Source organism: Tursiops truncatus, unplaced genomic scaffold (genome assembly GCF_011762595.2).
Source record: "Tursiops truncatus isolate mTurTru1 unplaced genomic scaffold, mTurTru1.mat.Y mat_scaffold_119_arrow_ctg1, whole genome shotgun sequence".
Lineage (NCBI taxonomy): Eukaryota > Metazoa > Chordata > Mammalia > Artiodactyla > Delphinidae > Tursiops > Tursiops truncatus.
In genome coordinates this window covers 38,305-63,209 of record NW_022983159.1, presented here as the reverse complement: position 1 = coordinate 63,209, position 24,905 = coordinate 38,305, and the positions used below count along the sequence as shown (strand labels likewise).

The 24,905-nt window shown below is 49.8% G+C and overlaps 1 protein-coding gene and 1 long non-coding RNA gene across 2 annotated transcripts in view; one reads left to right on the top strand and one right to left on the bottom strand.

Annotated features, from left to right (window-relative positions):
- LOC117310677 (uncharacterized) overlaps positions 1-3,779 on the bottom strand; it is a 46,054-nt gene extending 42,275 nt beyond the window's left edge. Inside the window, exon 1 of the long non-coding RNA XR_004524749.2 lies at positions 3,563-3,779. This is a non-coding gene — a long non-coding RNA (uncharacterized lncRNA). The remainder of the gene's footprint in view (positions 1-3,562) is intronic.
- Positions 3,780-3,884: 105 nt separating this feature from the next.
- LOC117310676 (inactive tyrosine-protein kinase PRAG1-like) overlaps positions 3,885-24,905 on the top strand; it is a 47,553-nt gene continuing 26,532 nt past the window's right edge. The window contains 3 exon segments of the mRNA XM_073799796.1: positions 3,885-4,031; positions 8,305-8,724; positions 10,751-12,582. Coding sequence (XP_073655897.1) covers positions 8,395-8,724; positions 10,751-12,582 — 2,162 coding nt within the window. The 5' untranslated portion in view covers positions 3,885-4,031; positions 8,305-8,394.

Here is a 24,905-nt window from a genome sequence, read left to right as displayed (position 1 = left end):
GACCTCTCTTCACACTGCTCCGGATTACACAAGGTCTGGAAGAGAGCGCCTCTGTTTCATGCATGGCCTTCTAGATCACCAGGCCTCTCTTCGCCTCATCTTTGCTCCTTCCTCACCCACCCCTCCAAGCTCTTTCATTTTTCCTCTGGCTCCTGACACCACTCTGGCAGGAGAACTTCATTCACCAGATGGCTCCATACACTTCAGACTCCAGAGACCACAAGCGAAATCCTCTGACTTCCTTATTTGTACTAATGACATCATCTTTCTACCAGTCTCTTGAAGCGAAAGTTCTGTTGGTTATCTTTGATTCCCTCCTCTCCCTCAGCAACAGCACTGACCTCAGAGTCCCTGTGCAGTTTAAGTGAAAGCACATAGAGCATGTAGCACACAGGGCCTGACACAGAGGAAGCACCCCATCCTGTAAGCCATGAGTAGTTAAGATCTCACTGCTCACAGTGATCAGGAAGCATCCAGTTCCCACATCTCCCTCTTGATGCCTTTCAAAGCCCTCCCTCCAACATCCATCCTTTCCATTGCCCCTGCTTATGTCCCTTATCAAGCCCTGACCTCCCATCTGGACCAGGGTTAGAAACTCTAAGCCAGTCTCCTTGTCTCCAATTTCTTCTCCCACTTCCTAATCCACCTGAGATATAAGATCCAGACAGAGCAAATGAAAAACTAACTTGGAGAGCATCGTCCAGCTGATGAGAAATGTCAATCCTCTCCCGTTGGCTCACTTAGAAAGCAAGCCTTTCCTGCCCAGTGCCCCACGCCATTTCCAGGCTTGTCTCCAATAATCATGCTCCAGCCAGACTGGATAAGAAATCTCTCAAAAAGTCTTCTGCCTCGCCCACGTCCATTCCTTTGCGGATACCACTCTCTCCGTCTGGAAAGTCCCCACTGTCCACAAATTATAATCCTTCTCATCCTACAAAGCCCCTTCCTCCCTGAAACCACTTCTTGCGGTTTTATCTTTTCCTCCTTTGAATCCTCACTGCTCCTAGCTTATCTTCCTCTCATAGAGCTTTTATTCTGTCTTTTTTTCATCTTTCTTTTTCCCCCTATATTCCCTCATCCTGTGCTTCATAAGGAGAAGGCACTCGAGAAATGTTTGTTGACTAAAATTGAACACCTCTCTATCATTTGAGGTCTCTTCTCCAGCTAGGGAGATACAGGCTTGGATTATTTTGGTCCAATCTTCATGCTAACTCCTCAAGTACCCCAGCTAGCATTATTTTCTCTGTATAATTTAATCCTACCTTTTTGCCTTTCTAATTCCAAATTACTTTACCCTTATTTACCTCAAAGCACCACCTGCCCCAGACTTTGTCTTAATTTCCCCAAATTTAACTGCTCTCTTGTACAGAATGGTGCTCCAGGACTAAAACCCTGAAGGGAATCACTCTTCTTCGAGGTCTGCTCTGTATCTGGGAAGCCAAGCCCTGCAGTTAAAAATGTCGTGAAAATGAACTGATAAGCGGGTAGACGCAGAATGCTGTGTATACACTAATTGCACTGCATTGCAGGGTGAATTTTGGAAGTTCAAGCAAGAATTTTTTATTAAAATGCATGAGCTTACTGTAGCTTCACTGAGGAGATAACATACTTAACAGTCACTGGTGGAGCACTGCATAAGATAATGGGTATTTTGTGTGGATCTAAGCAACTCTTTTGACGTATTTTTTTATTCTTTTCATTAGGCAAGATGAAGCCAGTTTTAAGGCCATGTCGCTTGCATTAAAAGATGCACTTTATATGTCAGCAACTACAGTATAATGCATTTACTTCGTGTGAGCGCAGCAAAACGCTTGAAAACAGTTTATTTTGCAAGACTGAATTAACCATTCAATTGCTGAACCATGCCACAGAACCGCCAATCTTATACTATAGCCTTTGCTTCTTATAATTACGTTCTTTAGCCTGTTAATATATTAAAGACAAATTAAGTAAAGAGAAGGAACAATGTGGGAACGCGAGTGCCTCCTGTATGCTCCATTCCGCGGGGTGGGTGTCCCCACCAGGCTTTACAGAGGAAGAACGGAGATATCCCACCTGAATCATGGGAACTAGGAACTTGTCAAACACCCGGGTTTGCCCTCTTCGGTTGTAACTGAATTGCATGCACCTCCTGATGTCATTTTTGGATTTCTCCAGCGACAACCACTTTGTCCCTACCTGCTTATCAACACCTTCCCCTCCTGGTCTCTCTGTAAATGAGTGGGATTGACCCTTCAGTTTTGTTGGATGATGATGGAGCCTAAACGGAGTTTTCCTTCCATGTTTGTTCAAATGGTTTCCCTTCACTTCGAGAAGAAAGAAAAATAGAGCTGGACAACCAGTACTAGCGGAGGGCAGAGTGGCAGAGTGGAACTGCCCATCAGAGGAGTCAGACAGCTCTTGGTTCCAACCCCAGGACCACGACTTTTCAGCTGATGGGCCCTGGCAAATGACGTGACCCCCTGCGCCCTGGTCTTCTTCTCTGTGAAATGGGGATGATGTCCCTCGCATGGGGTTGTTTGGCACAGGGTAGGTATTTAACGTACTTTCCTCCCTCTAAACCTTCTCCCCAGTTCTACTCATACTCAGGAGAAATCAGTGACATTGGAGCACAGCAAGTATTTTTTTAAATATCCTTTCTAACTTTCTCTTTTTCTCACACAGAAACCAAACCTCAAATACATGTCTTCTCCCCACCCTCATCCCACCCCCCATTCCTGCTCCGTCACCGGCGGATCGCTAAGAGAACGCAGGAATCTCAAGGAGAACCAGCTTTCCTGCTCTGAGCTGGGTGGAGACTCACAGGCGCATCGTGGTGGGCTGCCTGGCGGAGGACTCCCGCTGGAGTTACTATACACTGCCTCTCTGCGAAGGAGGAAGGAGCAGAGAGAAAGCCACAAGTGTTTTTCTGGGGTCTTCGCGAATTCCCCCCAACCAGGCCAGCGCCAGGTGGTGACCTTGGTGCGAGCTCCTTGAGGAAACACCCAGGTCAAGGTGCAAGCTTGTTGCAGGCAGCAGGAGAAAGGGAGGGCACTGACTGGGTCGTAGGCTGTCATACTCTCGGTTAAAAGATTTTTAGCCGGAGGACTATCTCGAACTCATTCTATCTCAGTGAATGAGTCACTTACTGGAAACGGTGTAAACACAGGTGTAATACTGGCCTCCGAAAGCCCTCACTTTCCCAGTGTGGAGGAAGACCAGCTCTTTCCACTCTAACCGTTGTATTCCTCTTTCAGAAAACTAAAGTTCAAGGGGGTTAAGCCATTTGCCTGAGGCCTCAGTCGAGGGACTGAGCAGGACCCAGAATCCGCTGTCAGGACTCCCAGTCCGGCTGGGTCGTGCGTCAGCCTCCTCCTACCTGCAAAAGTCATGACAATCTCGGCGCCCACGCAGCTTTCGGAACGCGTCTCGGTCCTGACCTCATCATTCCCTTCCGGACCCCTCGCTTTCCTTCCCCACCCGCCCGCCCCTCCAGCTCTGGGGCTGTACACTCCACGCCTCTCTGGTCCTCTCAGGGTCTCTCAGAGCAGGCAGGATGAAGGGACGCAAGACAACTACATACCTATGCGCACATCATGGGAAAAGGAAGGCTTTAGACAACCGAAACTCGCCCCTGCAGAACCCCTCGGGCCCTCCTTGGAGAGGGGTGGCAAAGGGCGCTCGCTCGGGGGTCGGACGCCTCCAAGTCTCGGGCTGGGGGCGGAGCCTCCGTCGGGAGCGTGAGGGAGGGGCGGGGCGTGGATCTCCGGGAGGAATCAGGGGCCAGGGAGCGCGCCCGCCGGCGGGGGGCGCGGGGCGGCGGCAGGGACTCCGGAGGTGCGGCTGAGGCTGGGCGGGCGGCGCCACCGCAGGCGGAGGGGGCGGAGCCGCGCTCGCAGCTGCCACCCGGCCGCCGGGCCCAGGCAGACGACACCGCCCGCGGCCGGGCACGGACCGCGCGCACACACTCTGCAAACAATGCTCCGAGGCGCTCGGCGGGGCGGCTGGCGGCTCGGAGACCAGCGGCGAGGCCGGGGGAGCGCGGCCCCGAGGTGAGCCCGCGGCGCCTTCTCCAAAGCCTGCCTCTTTTTGTTTGGCAAACGTGGGCGCAGAGGGAAGCTCCGGGGGAGCGCGGCGGTTACCGAGCGGGCGACCCCAGTCGGCGTCCCCCGGAGTGACAGGCGGCCGCTGGGGGAGGGTGGAGCGTCCGGACCGCGTGCGCCCCGGGTTGCGCCCGAGGTGGAGGCGCCGATCCCGGAGGACCGGGGAGCCGGAGGGGTGTTTTCGATTCATTCGAGAATCGCGCTCTTTCGAACGGGGAAACTTTCCTCCGAGTTCCGGCAAGGGAACCGACTGTTCTGCTGGTCTCGCTGGTCTGGCTGCTGGGTTTGGGGCAGGAGACCGGAGCGCTTTGGGGATTGCTATTGTGGAGACTGCCTTTCCGCGGCCGCAGGATTGTCAAAGGAGCAGAGAGGGAGAGACCGCCCGCGCGCCTCGGACCAGGACCCCGGGGGTGATGCTTTGGGGCCCCAAGTTAGTAGTTGCCTCTTAGGCAGCCCCGAGTTGGATGCCAGCCTGGGGGTCTCCAAGGGGGACGAGACGATGCCTTTTTCTTGAGCCGTGGCAGAGCCCTCTGAAAGGCTACTGTGGGCACGTTGTTAACCTTTGCTTGTGCTGCCGCTTCCCCAGCCACACACACACACACACACACACACACACACACACTCTCTCTCTCTCTCTCTCTCTCTCTCTCTCTCTCTCTCTTTCTCTCTCTCTCTCTTAGAAAACAGAACCTCTCCACTGAGAATGGAGGCAGGGCCGGCTCTGTATGTTTCTCTCAGGTGAAGCTCAGCCAGCAAGCACATGGCTTTGCAGAGCCGATAGCAAAGCCCAAAGGTCTAGGAGGGAGGAGTTTTGCAAGGCGTCCAGCCCCGAGTCAGGTTGGGAAGGCCCTATGGACCATTGGCCTGAACTGTCCTTAACAACCCCTTCCCTTTTTGAGCCGGAAATTTGACAGGAAGCACTGGGAAACTGTGCGGTTATTTCGCTATCATGGGGTCTTGTGGAACGCGGGTATCTTCCTTACTGGTTTAGACTAATGGGTCTAACCCACAGAAACCACATTCCTACTGCTGAGATTAGATTACATTGCCCTGGAGAAGGAAAAAAGAAAATTAAAAGTTGAGCGAATATCATGATTTACCCTCTGTGTGTGCGGGGGGGAGAGGGGAGGTAAGGCTGTCACTTTCTCCTTTCTGCCGGGGCAACCTCTGTCAATGGAGTGTTGAAATCCAGACAAACACTTTCATAAATAGTTCTCTCTTCCGGTGTTGCATTCATCTAACTGTAATATAGATAATTTTTTTAGATGAGTATTTTCTGGAGTTCTGTCACTTCAGGGTAAGGTGTGAGCAACTTTCCATGCAAGTATGAGGGGCACTTGGAGCCCAGAGATTTCATTTTATGGATCTGGTCACCATTCTTCGGATTCTTTTTCCAGTGGGGTGGGTGTGTGTCTGACAGCTTCGATCTTGCACACTTTAGCCACAAATCTGGTGCAGAAGTTTGCAGAGGCAAAGATATTTTATCATGACTTGGATCAGAAAGAATGCTGAGATCTTTTTCTAATCTTACACCGCTGCCTCCCACTGAAATGGAGGAATTTGCATAATTCTGGGGGCTACCTCCCCTCGGAGGCAAGGAATGTGGGCTGGAAAGGTGCCATTCCCAGGCTGTGGAGAGCTGGCACTGGCAGGCAGGCAGGGCTCCTGCTTTGTGAGTGCCACTTGAGTTTTCCACCGTCTTTTACTTAAAACAAATCGGATATAATTCCAAGCACAGAACCTCTCTAGACAGAGAGAATCCTTTCTGGCTTGATGTAGTGATAGATTCTGTTTGCTGTGACTGAGAAACCAGTTTTAACAGGATGTGTAATGAGTCAGCGATGGAGAGGAGCTCAGGGCTTTATTCTGTTCTCATCTTCATTCTTTTTTCCTGAAAAACCTCTCCAGTCTGTGGTAGAAGTTGTACTCACCGTCAGAGAATTTCAGAGCTGAGGATGGGAGCAAGGAGAGTGCTCATGAACTGGGGAGAGGTTCTGGAAGCTTCCCGAACGTTGGTAATCCAGAGCCTACCAAAAGTCCCAGGGCTGGAGTGGGCCATCTGTGGCACAGGAGGGGAACCTCCGGCACCAAGTAACCATGACAAGCGTGGGTCAGTTGCCTGTTGAGCAGGAGATGAGGCGTGGCTACCCCAAGCGGCTGCTTTGCTAATCTGTAGGATGCCCGCCCCCCCCCCACCCCGTCCTCAGATAGCCCAGCCCTGTGAGGAGCTGCAGGAAGGAGCTGAGCCCACACAGAACCAATTCCCAAGCTCTCGCCTTCCATCCCACCTGGGGCGTGGGAGCCTCTGCCTGCAGTAGAAGAGGGGGGCCAGGAACCCCAGGAAAGGACTTTCTCCTCGCCTCGGGGCAGGGGTATGGAGATTTGCCTTACTGAACACCAGAGCACCTCCTCCACTTTTTCCTCTTTCCACAATCTAGCAGCAGAGCCTAGAGCTCTCCGTGGCCTGGGATTGTTGGAGAAAGAAAAACCCTTGCTCTCCTCTGCCCGTTGAAGCTTAGTGACCTCTTCTGGGAACTTGGCAGGGAATGAACCTGCAACTTGGGTGTAGCAGGAGGAGGAGAACCCAACTTGCAATCATCTTGATGCGTGAATCCTAACAACGGTCACAAACTAAAAGACAAATACTTGTCTTTTATTTCAGAGAGTTCATTTAGCTTAAAGATGATGCGGTGGGCTTCCTGGTTAACTTTGGAGGGAAAAGAGGCCAATATAGCTTCAGCTCTTGTTGAATAGGCACCCCTCTCTGTGAGTGTGGGAGACCAGAAAGAGAGCTCTTCCCACAGAGATTCTGGAATGATCTTTGGGGCTCCTGGCTCATTCCACCTGGTTAGTCCTGTTGACGGTATGGACAGCATCAACCTCAGAGCCAGGTCTCACGGGAGGAAAGTGGAAAGCAGATCCCAGGGCCAAACCCTCCCTGTTTAATGAGAGTATGTTCACTGTAGATTCTTCAGGACGATTTTCTCCTGAACGCTCTCCTTTTGAGGAAGTTAGTTCATTTAAATGAGGAAAGAAGAGCAAAAGCAGCAAACAGATAATGGCAGCAACTCAGTATAAAGAATGAGGTAATGAGTGAGGTGATAATGAGGAGCTGCCAGCAAAGTTGGCTTCTTTTTCTAGAACCCCCGAACTCTCTGTGTCTGTGGCCAAGTCTTAGTTGATGTCGCTGCCGTTCTTTTCCCATCTGTAAAATGGGGATGACAGCTACCTGATGGATGTTATTCAGGTTAACTAGTTAAAATCTGCAACCCTTCGAGTTCCCCCTCAATGGTGAATTTACTGAGTGAATTCTATGGTGCAAACTCTCAGCCTTCAGTTTTTACTGTCAGAGGCAACAAACTCTTTCAGCAAGCTCACTGCCTCCCCTTCAGGGGCCTCGTAGGGAAAATAACTGTGATCATCTCTTCCTTCTGTTGTAGCCTAACCAGCCCTAGACCACAGGGCTGTTGTGACCATGAATCTCTCTTTCGGTTTCCCCCTGGCCCTGCAGCTCTGGCTGTATTGATCTCACTGAGCCCTGGATTGAATGAGGCATACTAAGAAAGGGGGGCCGGGGAGGGCGAATTCCCAAGATGCCAGACCTCCCGACAAAGGTCCCTGGGGGGCAGCCGGCACCCCACCTCCCCCCTTGCTCACCACTTCTGTCTCCATATCCTCACAAGTATGGGTTACAGTGCTGATTTCAGAGCCCAGGCCTGCCTCCCCACACACATCGTTCTTGGTTAAAAATTGTGGCTTGTCTTCCAGAAGCCACGATTTTTATCTGCTGTCCTACTTGGTAGTTCTTGTTTCTCTGGGGCAGAGTCCCAGGCTCGAGACCCCTAGCAGCAGGGGAGGCATGGGTCAGCCACAAGCTTCTCATCGCCAGCCCTGTGCGGTTTCTCCCCGTTAACTGCCCCAAACCTCCAAGCACTCAGGAGTTTAGGGGACTGAAGTGTCTTTTACGCTCTCTACTCATGCAACAGAGCTGTGTTTAGCTTTTAGGGCTTTTCTAAGGCCACACCACTAGAAAGGGATTAAGAGCCTCATGACAAATGGGTGAGGGTCTCAGAATAAATAGAATATTCATCTTTACCTCTTTCTCCTCCTTTCCCCCTGCTCCCCGCTCTGCTCCCCAGTCACATCGTCAGACCCGAATTGATCATGCCCCCGTCCTCTGGCAGGGGAGATCTCTGATGAGGCAAGTGTTCTGCCTTTCCAGGAAGCCACCCTGTGAGCCCCATCCGCCTCCCCTGAGACCACGGCAGGGAGCCAGGCGCAAGATGAACCAGCGCCCCGCCTGCTGCTCAAGATGCACCAGACCATCCCAGTGAACCCCGAGAGCCCGAAAATGTCTGCGTGCAGCGACTTTGTGGAGCACATCTGGAAGCCCGGGTCCTGCAAAAACTGCTTCTGCCTGCGCACCGACCACCAGCCGGCACCTGGCCGCCCCCAGCCCCGAGCTGGCAGCCTGCCCCCTCCGCCTCGCCTGCCCCCCAGGCCCGAGAGCGGCCGCCCGGAAGATGAAGGCCTGAGCAGCTCGCCCTACTCCAAGCCCACCATTGCCGTGAAGCCCACCATGATGAGCTCCGACGCCTCCGATGGGTGGACAGAGGCTGGCGTGAGTGCCGACGTTGCGCAGGTGAGGCTGACTCAGCCCCGTGGTATTTTTGTGGTATTTTTACGAGGCTGCTCCTGTTGTAACACCGGTGACTGGCGGGCGGCCAAGGAGGGCTGTCCCAGCAGGACTCCTGCAGGGTGGCTTCCTGTTGGCTCACCCCAAAACTGCTCCTTCCCAACTACCGCCCTCTCTTTTCTCTCTGCCCTCCTTTCTCTCTGTCCCTTTAGGCTGAGAACCATCAATGCAGTCCCCCCAAGTTCATTTGAAGACTGTATCAGGGCACACCAGAATGAAGCTTTTTCTAAAAAGTTAAAAAAAATTTTTTTATTTAATGGATCATTTTAAATATATACAAAAGTAGCAAGAATTGCTTAACGAATCCCATGCATCCACCACCCTGCCGCGTGAGGTTGAACAATCATCAACTCATGACCAATCTTGTTCCATCTCTACCCCTGCCCCGACCCTCCCTTCCCCACCTGGGGTTTTAAAGCAAACCCCACATACTGCATCATGTCCGTACGTCTTTAAAACATAAAGTCTTTATACAAAAATATCATTATCACACTTAAAAATGTCAGCAGTAATTCCATAATGTCATCCAACTCCCAGACAGTGTTCATATTTCCAATTTGGGAGCTTGGGTTTTTCCAGCTCTGATCTAGGATTACTAAAGACAATTACATCCTTAGAGATTTAGACCATTCCGCTCATCCCCCAGGTGACCTTGACCAAGGTGTGATTATTTAAAGGGCACATGGAGCCTGCTGCCTCTAGACATGTCTTCTGGGAATCTGCATTTCTAGGGCATATTCTAAGAACTTAACTAGTTTTCCTTAAAATATCATAGTGAGTGGGTCAGGAAGGGTGTGTGAGCGTCTGTGAGATCAGAGGTCAGTTTTAAATCAAGGGAGGCTTGACTAAGGTGAGCCATCTCCTGGGGCTGCATTCAGCTTCCTGTCCCCTTCAAAGCCGCCCCATTTTGCAGAAGCTGGTTACAACCATTCCCCAGGCCTTTCTCGATACCTTTGACCTTCACAGATGTAAACCAGGGACTCTTTCTGTTCTGAATCATCTTGGAAAGGAGCCAGAGGCTGACCCTGCCTTGAGACTGCTTTAAAACTGGGGATAGGGGAGACTAGAGGGGAAGGAGGAGGGGACAGTGATTTCAGTGATGGGAATGACCACCCCACATCGCTGTCTCTAGCTCGACTAGTCCAGCCACTTATGCAGCCTCGGCTGAGGTCACTGCCTGTAACTGGGAGAAAGAGCACAGCTCAGAGCGAAGCAAGGGAGCTGAGACCCAGCTCGGAGAGCGGCCCTCACCCTGCTGCCCTCCGACCCCACCACCACCCACCCAAAGTGTCTTTTGGGTTTTTTTTGTTTTTTTTTGGAGGGGGTGGTTTTGCTGTACGTGGGCCTCTCACAGTTGTGGCCTCTCCCGTAGTGGAGCACAGGCTCTAGCCGCACAGGCTCTGCAGCCATGGCTCATGGGCCCAGCCGCTCCGTGGCATGTGGGATCTTCCCAGACCGGGGCACGAACCCGTGTCCCCTGCATCGGCAGGCGGACTCTCAACCACTGCGCCACTAGGGAAGCCCCCCAAAGTGTTTTTAAAAGCTTTATGGCTTTGTTTTCTTTGTGCTGTGACAATGTTATCAAAACACTAATGAACACAAAGCAAAAATTAAACAAAACCCCAAACTCTATTTCGAAGCCCTTGGGAGAACTTATCTCGTCCAGCAGTTTCGAGGGAGAAGGCAAAACGTTATTCTTTGGCGTTTTTCCCCCCCTACCTCACAGACCTAAGCCAAAAGAATTACAGACGGGGGTGAGGAGTGCAGGTTACGGGAAGCCCAGTGGCTCCACGGGCCCCCAGTGATGACAAGAAGGCTGTGGGGAGGTTAGAGGGTAGGCACGCTGCCCGCCTGCTTCATGGTGGCTCGGAAGACAGTTTACAGTGTCATGGCCCTGCCCTCTCACTTTCTCTCTCTTCCTTTTTTCTCTGACAAGGTCTAATGTAAGTCTTTTAACCTTGGGGCTGTGTAGGTCATCTGGAGACGAGCCCCCGGCAAGCTCCCCCTCCCGAAGCAGGAAGATGTGCCGGTAGTTTACCTGGGCAGCTTCCGAGGCGTCCAGAAGCCTGCTGGGCCCTTGGCCCCGGCAGACGGGGGGCACCCTCGCTGCCCCCCTGCCTATGCCATGGTCGGCCTGCACAGCCTAGAGCCCCGGGGGGAACGGAGTGTCGCCTTCCACCCAGTGAGCCTCCCCGATGAGAAGCTTGGACGAGAAGATAAATCCACGATTCCCTACCAAGAGCTGACCTCCCCTCAGGAGAGCTTCCGCCAGAAACTGGCTGCCTTTGCTGAGATGACCTCTGGCTGCCACAAGGGCCCCAGGCCCTACCCCTCTGCACAGCCCCTGCGGGAATCCCTGCCCTCGGAGGATGACAGCGATCAAAGGTGCTCGCCCTCAGGGGACAGCGAAGGGGGAGAATACTGCTCCATCCTGGACTGCTGCCCTGGGAGCCCAGGTGGTCAGGACGCCTCACAGGCTGAGGACTCCGGGCGCAGGCAGGGCTGCGGGGACTGCTCGCCGGCCTGCTGGGAGCAGGGGATGTGCTCGAAGCCAACCGAGGAGGAGAGGCGGGCTTTGAGCTTCCCCAGGGAGTGCCGCAGCCAGGGCCCGACAGAGAACCCACCCCGCCTGGGCCCCAAGAAGCAGTCCCTCACCTCGGAGGCTGCCAGCTCCTCGGATGGCCTCTCCTGCGGGAGTGCCAGTAGCCGCGCCAGCAGCCCCTTGGTCCCCCAGCACGAGAGTGATTCCTGCTCCCTCATGAAGGCACCTGGGCCGGGGAAGCAGCAGGACTCTGGCTGCCACGGGGTGGCCTCCAGCAGGTGCCTGGGGCTGACTGGGGAGCCCCAGGCCCCATCCCACCCCGGGGAGACTGCACAGCCTGAACCCATCTATGCTGAGAGCACCAAGAGGAAGAAGGCTGTTCCAGTGCCTTCCAGGCCACAGGCCAAGGCAGAACAGGCGGCAGCTGCCCAGGGCCAGGGCCAGGTGAGGATGGCTAACACCTGGGCTCAGAAAACAACGTCTGGCTGGGGCCAGGACAGGGAAGGCCCAGAGGTGGCCCCCCAGGTGGCGGCCACCATCACAGTCATGGCGGCCCACCCAGAAGAAGACCACCGGACAATCTACCTGAGCAGCCCTGACTCCTCGGTGGGGGTGCAGTGGCCTCGTGGGCCCCTGAGCCAGGCCCCTGAGGCAGGCGAAGGGGAGCCTTCGGCTGGGCAGGGGCTCAGCTCGAGGGAGAGCCGCCATCACGGTGCCAGTGAGAGCACGCCCAAGGGGAGGCCTGCCATCCCTCCCAAACTGTCCAAGAGTAGCCCCGCAGGGTCCCCGGTGTCCCCATCGGCCTCCCCCCAGCCCAGCCTCAGCGAAGGCAACTCGGGCGTCACTGGGCCCCAGCCTCCATCCAGGGGCCCCGCTGACCCTGCTTCCTCCTGCCGGGCCAACGGTGTCCCTGCCAGCGACTCTGCCAGGGGCCCCCCGCCCGCCACTGCCACGTCAGCCTCGGACCAGAGGCGGCCCCGGTACCAGACCGGCGCCTGGAGCCGCCAGTGCCGGATAGAGGAAGAGGAGGAGGTGGAGCAGGACTTGCTGAGCCAAAGCTGGGGGAGAGGGGTGGACGGTGGCCCCATGGGCCCATGCAGCTCCTCCACCTGGCTCCGACCCCGCCCCACAGACGGCGCCTCTGGGCCGAAGAGCAAAGCCGGGACCGGGATGAGCAAATCGGCCTCGTTTGCCTTTGAGTTCCCCAAGGACAAAAGTGGGATCGAGGCATTCTCGCCTCCTCCGCCGCCTCCGAAGTCACGGTGAGTACGGTTGTGTGTGTGCGCGTGCGACTCCGGGGCTCGTCTGGCAGGACCGAGGCCTCTTCCAGAAACCTTGGTCTTTGCCACCTGTACCGAAGCCATCAGGCCCAGGCTCAGAGCCCTACCTCCGGGCACCAGTGTCGGCCCAAAGGCCCTCGTGCCTTTGTGTAAATTTCTGTGACTTGGGGCTCAGCACACAAGCCTACAAGCAGTGCCCTGCTTGGGATTGGCTATTCGGAAGGCGTCTTTCCAAGAAGCAATGCCAAGCTGTCGCTCTTTCCTGGTGCCCGTCCTCTTATAATCTGGTACTCTTTTTTCTCTCCGTCCCTCTGAAGTGTCTTCAGCAGGCTTTTTCCCTCCAAATCCTGAAATTCCCCGTTTACTTAAACGTGGAAAAGAAGGCTCCAGGAGGCTATGCTACAGAATCTCAAGAGGCAACGAGATGGGGAGGCCAAGGAGCAAGGGCTCCTGAATTGGGACCATGATGGCGATTAGGCTTTGGAGCCAAAAGCAGAGTAGCAGGAGGTGCTGCACATGGTTTGGAACCCTCAGATGTGGGTTTTTAAAGAAAAAAATATATATGTAGTTTCATGGTAGCATGCTGAAACTGAAAGCTCTCTCCACTGCTTCACTGCTCTCAAAGGCCCGAGTTTAAAGTCCGGTTTAAAGTCCCTCTCAAAGGCCCAAGAAAAACAAATGCCTTTTTTAAGGTATTGAGTTGTGCATGGAGTTCAAATTCTGGGGGGTAAAAATGGCCCTCTATTAGAGCAGAACTGATTCCTATCAGGGAAAGGAGCAACCTGCTGTTTTTCAAAAGCTGACAGCCTTTCCGAACAGACTTTCCTTCAGTCGGGTCATCTCTGTTGGTTCTGTTTTAGCTCATGTGCCTCCAGGTTGATGTCAGAAGCGGGGAACTGACCGCAGGGGGAAGCGGCTGTGACACTTGACTTTGAACATCAAAGCATCACGGGCTGTGATGCGTTCTAACGTGGGCTTTTTCTGGCACCGCTACTTTATTCTGGTATCGAGTTGGGCGCCTGCTATGCGGAGTAGACAGCCATCCTCCAGATCGTAGGGCGACCGCAGGCTCTTGGGCTACAGTTTTCACTCCCTAAATGAATGAGGCAGCTCAGAAGAGCTCCCATTTATATGGCATTTACTATGGGCCAGGCAGGGAGCTAAGAGACTTAGACGTATTAACTCATTTGATGCTCAGAATAGCTCTAGGAAGGAGGAATTACCATCTACAGATGACGAAACAGAGATAGGAAGAGCTGAGTAACCTGCCAAGGTCACACGGCCATACGTGGCAGTCTGCTTCCAAAGTCTATGCTTCCAAACACCTAGGGCACATCAGCCGGCTTAGGGAGCAGGCAGGGCATGCGAGTAAAACGTGGGCATTGTATCTGTCTGCCTCAGGCCTGGGAAGGCTGGTGGAAAGCACTGGCTTTGGAGTCAGAAAATCGAGTTCATGCTGTGCCTGTCTCACCTGCAGGTGAAGTGATCTTACGCAAGCCGCTCGCTGTGAACTCCACTCCAAGTCATTGTCCAAAATGGGCTAATAATAACAATACATTTGCAGCACCCCGTTGTTGAAAGGCTCTCGAGTGAGATGAGCAGAATCCAATGCAGAGATTAGTTATGTAGGCAAAAGCCGCCCCAAGCTGTTGACAGTGGCAGGGACACACACACCCTGTAGGAATGGGCCTGGCCCGATCCCAGGAACACCACCTGAGCCTTGGGGAAGGAACTAAAACTTTCCTGGTGAGAATCATAATGTTTGGAGAAACCCCGGTCACCCACTGTAACAATGTGACTCAGGTAGAATGTTCGTTAGCATCTGGGTTGATTGCGATCAAGTTTGGGGGCCAGTTTTTTATGACAAAACCACTGGATTATATAAAACATAAACCAGGTGGGAATCTCAGAGGTTCTAGGTGCCAGCTCTTAAAAAAAAGTTTTTATTTTCAGAACTTTGGGGAGAAAAATCTAGGAAATAAAATTAGCGTAAGGGAACACAGAAAAAAGAAAAGAGCATCTGGTACCATTTAAAATAAATCAAACTAGTATATATATATTCATTTGAGGAAGATTTTTCAAGCATTACCAACATTCTCTTTTGAATCATCACATCTCTCCCATGAGGAGATAAGAGGGCAGGCTCAGGACCATAAATTGACTTTTGTTTCTGGAACTCGGTACTGTACGTACTGAATTCCTTTGAGGAGGGTGTCAGGAACCCACAGCCTTCAAACCTAGCCGTGTGGTGGCACATCAGAGTATTGATGAGAATGCAGCCCACAGTTGATCCAGGACCGATACCAGCACCACATTGGTGACTATTGCAGGCTGATGTCAGTTTTCCAAGATGGAGAAATGCTGGAAGGTCTTTGAGCGACATCCCAGGTTAACTTAATTTCTTCACATGGGTCATCTGTTCAGTGGGTCCTGTTTCTAAGGATCAAGCTCACCTGTGAACAACGATACCTGCTGTCACGATGTGTATTATGTACACTCACAGCTCTAGAGAAGGGGGCTGCTGGATGCAAGGTGGTGTTACTCTTTACTAACACTTACTTAAGCAGATCCACCTACTTTCTTGGGCCATTATGGAAGAAGAAAGAATCATGCTCCTACGGTCCTGTTTTACAAAACTGACTCACTTGGCGGGAAAAAAAAAATAGATGTCGAGAGTGGCTTGGCTTTCCTGTGGTCTTGTTTTGAATGGTTGGCAGTAGCTTATCTGTCTGTTTTGAGATATCATCCTCTGTAAACTCCCATTAGGGTTCCTGAGGAAACTCTTGCTGTAATGCCGTGTAGGACGAAGGCTCTCAATACTCATTTAATGCCTGAAAGCCATTTAGAGGTGTTTAAGTATATGCCCACCCCTCCTCCCGGGCAGGTAAGGGTCCTGGGTCCTTCTTTACCTGCTGCTGCCCAGGCAGCCTCCTACCTGTACAAGCTCACACCTACTCAGCCTGACTGACCCCACTGAGTCTGGGTCACCCCTGCTCCACTTTAGAGCAGAGTTGGAAGGTGAGGGTCAACAAATATTGCTGGTTAGAAAATGAAAACCTGCAGGAAGGAAGTGCGGACTTCTTAGTTTAAATGTCACGTTCAAGACTTAAGGCAGTTTAATGAGAGCAGCCAGTGCCTGGGGGAGTAATTAAGATGCGAAAAAATCAAATTTATTTCTGCCTTTTATTTCCTTGTGGATGCAAACTGCGTTTTAAATGACTTATGGCTTTTGAATGACAAGGTCAGTTGAGGGAAAATCATCTGATTAGTGCAGAGCAGGCATTTCACAAAGAAACCCCAAATTAGGCTGGTAGACCTGAACTCAGAGGTGGAATTAGAGGACAACAGGTGACTGAGAAATAAGACAGGTTTATAGGGTTTTAGTTTCCAAATGGTCTGGCCCCAGGTGAGACTAATCAAAAGAAAGAAACGTTTCCCCAAGAAAGCGAGGGATGACTTTGTTTTCAAGTTATCACTCATGCTTATTGTAATTTTAACCCAATAGTACTAAGTTCTCCTCCTCCTCTGCAGGGATTCTGGGGGCAGAGACTGAGTCTGTCCTGGACTTTCGTTCATTCCTAATTTCCCTCCCTCCCTCCCTTCCACGTGGCTTCTCAGCAGACAGGTGGTGATGGTGTCAAAGATAGAGGTCTTTTCTGCACACAGAAGTGGCCACGTTGCTATCCAGAGGAACCAAAACGACTTCATTGTGTGGTCTCTCAATCACATGATCTCTTAGCATGACCTTGAGGATGGGAGTCAGATGAGTGAGATGGGTCATTGTCTCCAGACCCCATATCCAATCTGATGAAACCTCCAAATGCTTTATTCCTGAAGCCCTTTCTACTGTAGTGGATTACAATGGGATGGCAACAATTTACTAAGAAATCCCACACTCTTCATGTACAACAGGTTTTTCTGGGTGGCATTCTGAAGATCACAGTTTGTATTGGAAAGCACTGTATGTGCTTCAAGAATCTTCTCTATGTTTAGCCTTTTTGACAAAACTAAGTCAGCTGGAGGTCGAGTCGGTCCAGGGGAGACTGAATACTGGGCATACTTCAGGGGGAGAAATTGCCTTCCACACCCCGCCCCCCTCAACACACACACAAAGTTTGGCAAACAGAACAAAGCACGTGTATCAACAATACAAGTTTATACCCTGCTCCATGCCAGAGGGAAATTACTAGTTGGCCTCTTCCCATGAGTTTGTGGGTAGAACCTGACATGGGACATCTAGTGATGCTGAAGCAGGGAGAAATCAAATTGATTCCTATCTTCCTATTCTGTAATTTTTTTAAAAATCACTGATTTTCATATATATGAAATATTTGCAATATTCTCTCCATTTTTGAGCAGGCATCCATGGTGAAGGTTAGGGATTAGAGATTCTTTATTTTATTCATCAGATATCTACTAATTGCCTACTTTCTGTTACACTTTGTACAAGGTGCTAAAAAGCCAGTGACTGGGGTTCTGCCCCTTAAGGCCCCTGAGGGTTGAGTTGGTATGAATGAAATCGGCAGATGTGCAAAATGACCACGAAAGGTTCACTCCTGCTTTGATTGCTTTTGATGAGACTGTTTACCATAGCATCTGGCCTCTCACCAGATTCCTTGTTCTATTCAGTAAGGCCAAGGTAAGCTCGGCTTGGTGTCCAGGAGTAATGAAAAAATAGTCCTTCCTTTAAGGTCCTTTGACCTGATACAAGATCACACATAGTACAGCATATACATAACCATTTATTAAAAAAAAAAAAAATCCAGATGCTCCTTGAAGGTGAAAAGCAGGCTTAACCATCTGTCATCCCAAAATATCCTGTTTGATGCCGGGCACGTGTAGATGCTCAAGAAATTTTTATCCAATAGACAGTAGTAGGCAGAGGCCATACCCTGTTTATTTCATTATGGCCCAAAGCACCTAACTTTATGTTTTGCGCATGAAGAAATATTGGAAAAGGAACAAGTAGCATCATTAAATACTTGTATCAAAGTATCTTTCTGACACCCAGGTTTCGGGTGGCCCCAGTGCTCTTTTCTTGCCTCTGTTTTGGCAGCTAATGCAGTGTCTTGAACTAAACTGGATTCATATTCATATCTCTCTGAAAGCTTGTAAACTCTTGGGAGTACAGGAACCACGTTTTATACATTTTCCTTTGACTTTCCCATAGGATACCTTGGGACATAGTAGGTATTCAATAAAAGATTATTGAATTGGGGGAAGAAAGGCCAGAGGGAACTACAGATCTTGGCCTTATTTTTTACTGGACACCCCATTATAATTCTGTGGCCAGCCTTGCTCAATAGAACATTGTCGCCTTGAGTTAAAGAAACTGAAGTTAATAATTATTAATGCTTCAAGGTGGGCAAACACCATGAGGGCACAATGCATCCTTTCATGGATTAATTACTCTCCAACGATTGTACATTTGCTCTTTTTTTAAAGCTGAGCAGGTGTGTGGAGCCCAGCCCTCTCTTGCCACAAGAATGTTCCTTTCAGGCAGTAATCACCTAAGGACATTTTTTCCCCACCCATGAATTGCAAGGAATTCTAGGGTGTGGTTTAATTTCTCTGAGAATAGATTTTCCGTGCTTTCCGAGGTGGGTTGGGAAACACAAGCATGGGCCATATGATCAAGCCCCCTCTGCCCATCAAGTGATCAAAGGGACTTTGTTCCTAGAATAGCCAGCCTACCTTTGAGGTGTGGAACTCACACCTCTATTCTCTATTTGTAGTGCAAGAAATTTGTTGTTTGGCGATCATGAAAAGGCTTGCGTTTCCCTCTATCAGGGTAGATAGACCAACTACAGAGACTCCTCAGCAGCCATTTCTGCAGCTAATACTTTTCAGAGTTTAAGATGAGAGTCTTCATCCTCTGTGCTAAAATCGCTCATTATTTCTTTCTATTGGCTTTTGAGCAGATCCCTAAAAATGCTGGGTATTAAGGGTGTTCGTGCAGTTCCCATACAGCTCTGTAAAATCCCCTGCTTCCACTTTTGTCTGATGCCCTGGACAGTTTATTCTCTGTACTTTTTTAACAGGCAGACTTATATAAACAAGTGTTCTCCATTGGGGGCAAAGGGGAAGTTCCAGATTAAAGACTACTTTAAAAAAATCCTTCCCTTTTTACTCAGATATTTTACTCTCCAGTTAATTTCAGTATCTGTCACTATCAAATGATCCCCCTGACTTCCTGTCGGTTTGGTTTTTAGCCGTTTCGTGCCCACTTATGCACGTGCTATAAAAATTTTCCCTAGAGTTTAAAACTTGTGTTTTAGGCCCATAATTGGCGGTGTGTGCACCATATGTCCCTGAGTTGTAGAAACCCTCCAGAATGGCTCCTGACTTCAGGAGCTCTGTAGACAGTCAAAATGAATGAAAATGCAGCCACCTTGGATAAAACCATGAATGGTTGAGATAAATAGACACATTAATTAGTAATAAGACCTTGAAGATCAGGAAGAAAGGGAAGAAGAGTCCTTGGAATGTTAAAATCAGTCATAGTGAGGAGGTCACTTAAAATAATCCTTACGAATGTGTGCAGATCAAAAGGAGGGTTTTGTGACTGCATATTCTCGCACCACAAGTTAGGTTGCATCCTCCACACCAGCTGCAATCAGTTGGAGTACCAGTCTGCAGCTCTTCATGGAAAACAGTGAGGCCACGTGCCCACCCTGCAGGAGAGCTTGCCATCATCCATCAGTACTGTCTGCACGTTATACGAGGGGGGAGTGCAGACATGTGTGCCAGCTGCTTGCCAATCCAGCTTCAGAATCTAAAGTTTACCATCGGTGATGCAAAATCATTGGTGGTCAATAACTGTTTCGTATACTAATTTAAAAGTTCATACCTGGGAGGGGTGTGTGGTCTGTCCAGCCCACATGGCCCAAAGCAAAGAGTTTGCAGAAGATGGTCTTCCTTTCTGATTACAGCCTCAATTTCAGACTATTGTGCCAAAATGTTTGGTTTTCTCTTAATGAGTGACTGTGAATATTCTGTGAAGTTTAATGAGTGATTATGAATATTCCATGCATTTTGGGAACTCTATTTTAGTAAAAAACAGTTACCGTTAAGCCTAGTATCCAATATTTAAAGTATTATTTCTCCTTATAGACCTTAAATTTACATTTTCGGTCCTTAAATCTCATTAAACAATGAATTTTCACTTAGCCTCACCCTCTTTGACTTATAGCACTGACTTTCTGTGTCCCAGATTGAGGGCTAAGGGTTAGGAGGTATGTCAGAATCTTTTGGAGGAATAGTTTTTGTAATTGGAAATTAAATATTATAATATAAATTTAAATTTTGGAAATTGAAGACAAATTATTGTTTTCATAATTAATATTACATATAATTTTTCCAAGTCTTTTTGACTGGTGGCAAGTTAGGCCATCTTTTTTTTTTTTTAATAAATTTATTTCTTTTATTTATTTCTTTTTGGCTGCGTCGGTCTTCGTTGCTGTGCATGGGCTTCTCCCTAGTTGCAGCGAGCGGGGGCTACTCTTCATTGCGGTGGCTTCTTTTCTTGCGGAGCACGGGCTCTAGGTGCGTGGGCTTCAGTAGTTGTGGCATGTGGGCTCAGTAGCTGTGGCTCACGGGCTCTAGAGCACAGGCTCAGTAGTTGTGGTGCACGGGCTTAGTTGCTCCGTGGCATGTGGGGTCTTCCCAGACCAGGGCTTGAACCCGTGTCCCTGCGTTAGCAGGCGGATTCTTAACCACTACGCCACCAAGGAAGCCCAAAGCCATCTTTTTAATAAAAATGTTCAACGTGAGGACAAAACGCATCTTCCTAGGTAAGAAAGTAGAAGAAAACCAGGACAGGAATATTCACTGATCTGTTATGTTTACTTGGTGACCTGCCTTCAAATCTCTCAAAATGCCTTCTCTATATTTGTGTTCTCTTGAAACAGGGAATTGTCTGTGCAGTAAATCCTAAATCCAGCCCCTTGATCCAGCTTCTTGGCCTACCTTAAATACTGGTCTGCGCTTCCTGTGAAAGCAGGGAAAGCTAATGAAAGACTCTTCCAACAGTACAGAGTCTGAGACTTTCTTGGTGTTGATAGTCATTCAATCACCCAGTATTGAGGACTTGGTGTAAGTGGAGCTAAAACGAATTACTCCGGACGATTAAGTATGAGACCACACTGTGTCCCCATGGTCTTCATTCCTGAGCCATGCCTTAGGGTAACACACACAGACCAATTAGGGGCATATACAGTGAAGATCTTTTTTTTTTTTAATTTTCTAATTTTTTTAAAAAATTTTGTTTATTTATTTATTTTTGGCTGTGTTGGGTCTTCGTTTCTGTGCGAGGGCTTTCTCTAGTTGCGGTGAGTGGGGGCCACTCTTCATCGCAGTGCACGGGCCTCTCACTGTCGCGGCCTCTCTTGTTGTGGAGCACAAGCTCCAGACGCGCAGGCTCAGTAGTTGTGGCTCACGGGCCTAGTTGCTCCGCGGCATGTGGGATCTTCCCAGACCAGGGCTCGAACTCGTGTCCCCTGCATTGGCAGGCAGATTCTCAGCCGCTGCGCCACCAGGGAAGCCCCAGTGAAGATCTTTACAACATTGCTTACAGTAGCAGGGAGTTGGAGCAAACCCAGGTATTCACCTCTACGGAAACAGAAAAGTAAAATGTGTGTGCGACGAAATACTTAACAGCAGTCTTGCTTTGGAGAATGGGAGGTCCAGTGAAAGGATGGCCAGGGAGCCGCAAGAGCTAGCTGGTCAGGAAGCATGCGTTAATTGTGGTCCCAGTCTGCACGGTTTTGTGCTTTCCTAGAGAAGCACTGGGCTGCCTAGTGAAGACTGAGGATGTTTGGAGTTACCTAGTTTGATATTTTGATTTATAATAAGAAATCTACATTTGGTCTTCCTCCCCATTGCTGGCACAGAGCTCCTAAAACCCTTGGAATTTCCTAAGTGCTGAAAGCCATAAAGGTGTCTTTTATTATGTTAATGAGCTGACTTTTGGACCCCACCTAAGGATGAAGCCGGTTGCCAGGGGAACCAATCATGTAATTAGGGTCGGTATTTCAGTCTTACCCCCCACTACCACCTCCAGGGAGGGGAGAGGGACTGGTGGTTGAATCTGTCTCCAGTGGCCGATGATTTAAATTATTTAATCAGTCATGCATACCTAATGTAATGAAGCCTCCATAAAAACCCAAAAGGACAGGCTTCAGAGAGCTTCCAGGTTGGTGAAGCAAGTGGCACAGGTGGCCTGTGGGGCACTGGGAGAGGGCGTGGCAGCTCCCTGCCCTTTCCCTATACCTTGCCCGAGGCATCTCTTCCATCTGGCTCTTCCTGAGTCATGTGCTTTTAATTTTAAGTAAAATGTTTCTCTGTGAGCTTCTGCAGCCAGTTTGGAACCTCCAACCTGTCTAACCCTAGCCGGTCATCTGCAACAGAGGGCGGTCTTGTGGGACTGAGCCCTTAACCTTGTGGAACCTGATGCTGTCTCTGGGTAGATAGTGTCAGAATTGAGTTGAATGGTAGAACACCCAGCTGGCGTCCGAGAATTGATGGCGTGGGGAGCACACCATCCCATGTTGGAATTGGGTGACCAGAACCCTTACCTGGGGTGGGGAGGGTTCAGCTAAGTCTGTGGACAGGAGATGAAGCTGTTGGGGAGCAGGTAAGAGGGTGCTGACAAACTGACCCAGGAGTAGGAGGGGAACCTTATCCTTATTAGGCAACAGGCTGGACCAAAGTGGAGAGTAGAGAAGTAGATCATCCTAGGAGCTTAGTTACAAATAGCCTGAATCTCCCGAGTCAGGAGGGTAGGAATGAAATCTAATATAAATACGTACAGATTTCTTAAGCCCAATAGCTGGGCTCAGAAGCTGGGCCAACAAAGTGGACTTGAAGCATTTGCTGAGTCAAGAGAAGGAGGGAAAGATCATTCTGAAAGCAGGGTTGCCAAAATCAGTAGTCTAGAAACAAAAAGATTCTGGCCAGGCAGAGATCATTGTGGTGGATTGATTCCAACAGGAATAGGTCAGGACTAGAACAGCGGCGATTCCCAGGTTGGTGAGCAACAACCCAGTACAGTTTTAGTTCAGTCCATCACTGGAAGTCTTCTGTGTGCTAGAGGGTGGGGAGGTGGTGTGAAGGGGGAAGGAATCATGGGAGGTTCTTTTTTTACAGCGGGGAGGCAGGCTAATATAATAAAAGAGGGTCTTCTGTTTCTAAATTTTTGTGTAATGGCGCTAAGCTACCTGGTCATCTGAAGACTACGTCAGCCCCTGAACCTGGAGCTACACTACCGTTTATCAGGCTCTTGAATGTGTAGATTCAAACTGAGGTCTGGATGACAGACAAGTCAACTCTTCCTAGTTATTTTAGAATAATGCATGTCCTCAAAGAATCACCCTGATGAACTTTCTTTTTTGGGTCTCTTCAAAGTACCAAGAGAGTGAAATCTCTAGCCCATCCATTTTCTGCTTCTATCCAGGTAGCAGAAAGAATTGCTGGGTTTGCTGGAGGCTGCTGAAGTCTCTCTGTCTCTCTCCCCATCTATCCATCATCCACCCATCTTTCTGTATAACCAGTACCTTCTATGTACCTGGTGCTGCTTTTAGCGCTTTTTAAATATTAAGTCATTGAATCTTCCTAACCACTCTCCTTCCCCACAATGAGGTAAGTAGTATTGTTACCTCCATTTTATGGATGGGAAGCTATACAGAGAGATTAAGCGTCTTTTCCAAGACACCCAGCCAGTAAGCAGTGGAGCAAGGACCCCAAACGCAGGCAGCGGAGCCCCAGTGTTCATGCTCTTAACTACATCAGTGGCCTTCCTGGGTGACTCTGAAATCTGTCTGGGAAGCTATTCCAATGCTTACATTGCTGTTGTTCCCAAAGGCTCCAGAGGGTCCTTCCACGCTATGCTGGCCTGTGGGCAGGGCAGCTGGTGGGAGGGGCCCCTCTGTGGATTGCAGTTGTTCAGTCTTTACTTCCAGTGGTTATTCATCGTCTTCTTTCCCATCTGCCCCTGTGTGAACAGATGTAAGAGCTTCCACCTTGGCTTAACAGGCCAGGAGTTGAAGACTTATTGTTCTCAGGTGATGGGATTGGAGGTGTAAGCGTAGTGGACCAGGTGATGGCGTCCAGCCGCTGTGTTCTTCCGTACTCTGTTACTTGCTGTCAACAGCTGGTCTCCCCATCCTCAGCCTTAGCTGAAACCTCCCCACGCTTGGTAGTTGCAAACATCTGCGCTTCTCACTCCTGCACCAGAACCTCCTTGGGGAAGGACACAGCCATGCAGACTTGCGGCCACAAATAAGAGACTGATTTTCCAAGACAGGAAAGGTCATCTTTTAAAACCATTTGTGTCTCTCAACGCCAAAGTATATCTGTGTATAGTCAGGGCAAATGGCTCCAGATTTCCATTTGACCAATTTAAGCATTTTCATCCATTTTTATACTAGCTAACTAGTAACCTAGAGATGTGTGTGTAGGTGCAGGCGTGCGTGCGTGCGTGCGTGCACAGGCGCGCTTACCACTATCTTTAAAAATAAGCGTGGCTTGGGCTTCCCTGGTGGCGCAGTGGTTGAGAGTCCGCCTGCCGATGCAGGGGACACGGGTTCGTGCCCCGGTCTGGGAAGATCCCACATGCCGCGGAGCGGCTGGGCCCGTGAGCCATGGCCGCTGAGCCTGCGCGTCCGGAGCCTGTGCTCTGCAACGGGAGAGGCCACAACAGTGAGAGGCCCGCATACCGCAAGAAAAAAAAAAAAAAAGGCTTTATTTCTGTTTTTAAATGGTTTCCACTGAATGCAAAGCACATTCATTTTTGGGTTGAACCAAAGGCTTTTTCAGCTTGAAGAGCCCCAGCAGTCACCAGTGCATTAACTGCAAATGCAAATTAACCAGTCTGCACCGTGGGGACCGTAAAGGTCATCTGACCCAAAATGAAACTGATTTCCTATCTTTATACATGCTAATAAATCAGCGGGGAAACCTGCCCCAGAGCAGACTGGATCCTTTAGTTCCTTCATTTGGCACTTAGACACTTGCAAAATAACTTCCATAGCATCGTCATCAAAGAGCACTAAAGATAAAAACAATAAGAACCTTTCTGGTGTAGCTATCTGCCTTTCTCATCCCATCTCTTGAAAAAAAAATTTTTTTAACTGCAAGATTGTGTAAATTCAGGATATTTTGGGACTGTTATATTTTGTAGATATGAGAAAGGTCCAGCTTTGCTGAGGGCTGTTGTTTACTCAGTGTCCCTGCCTCTTGCAAGTTTTGCCCCTTTTGCAAGTTTTGCTGGGCAAGTGTAGCTGGGCAAGTGTAATTCTTTTCTTAAA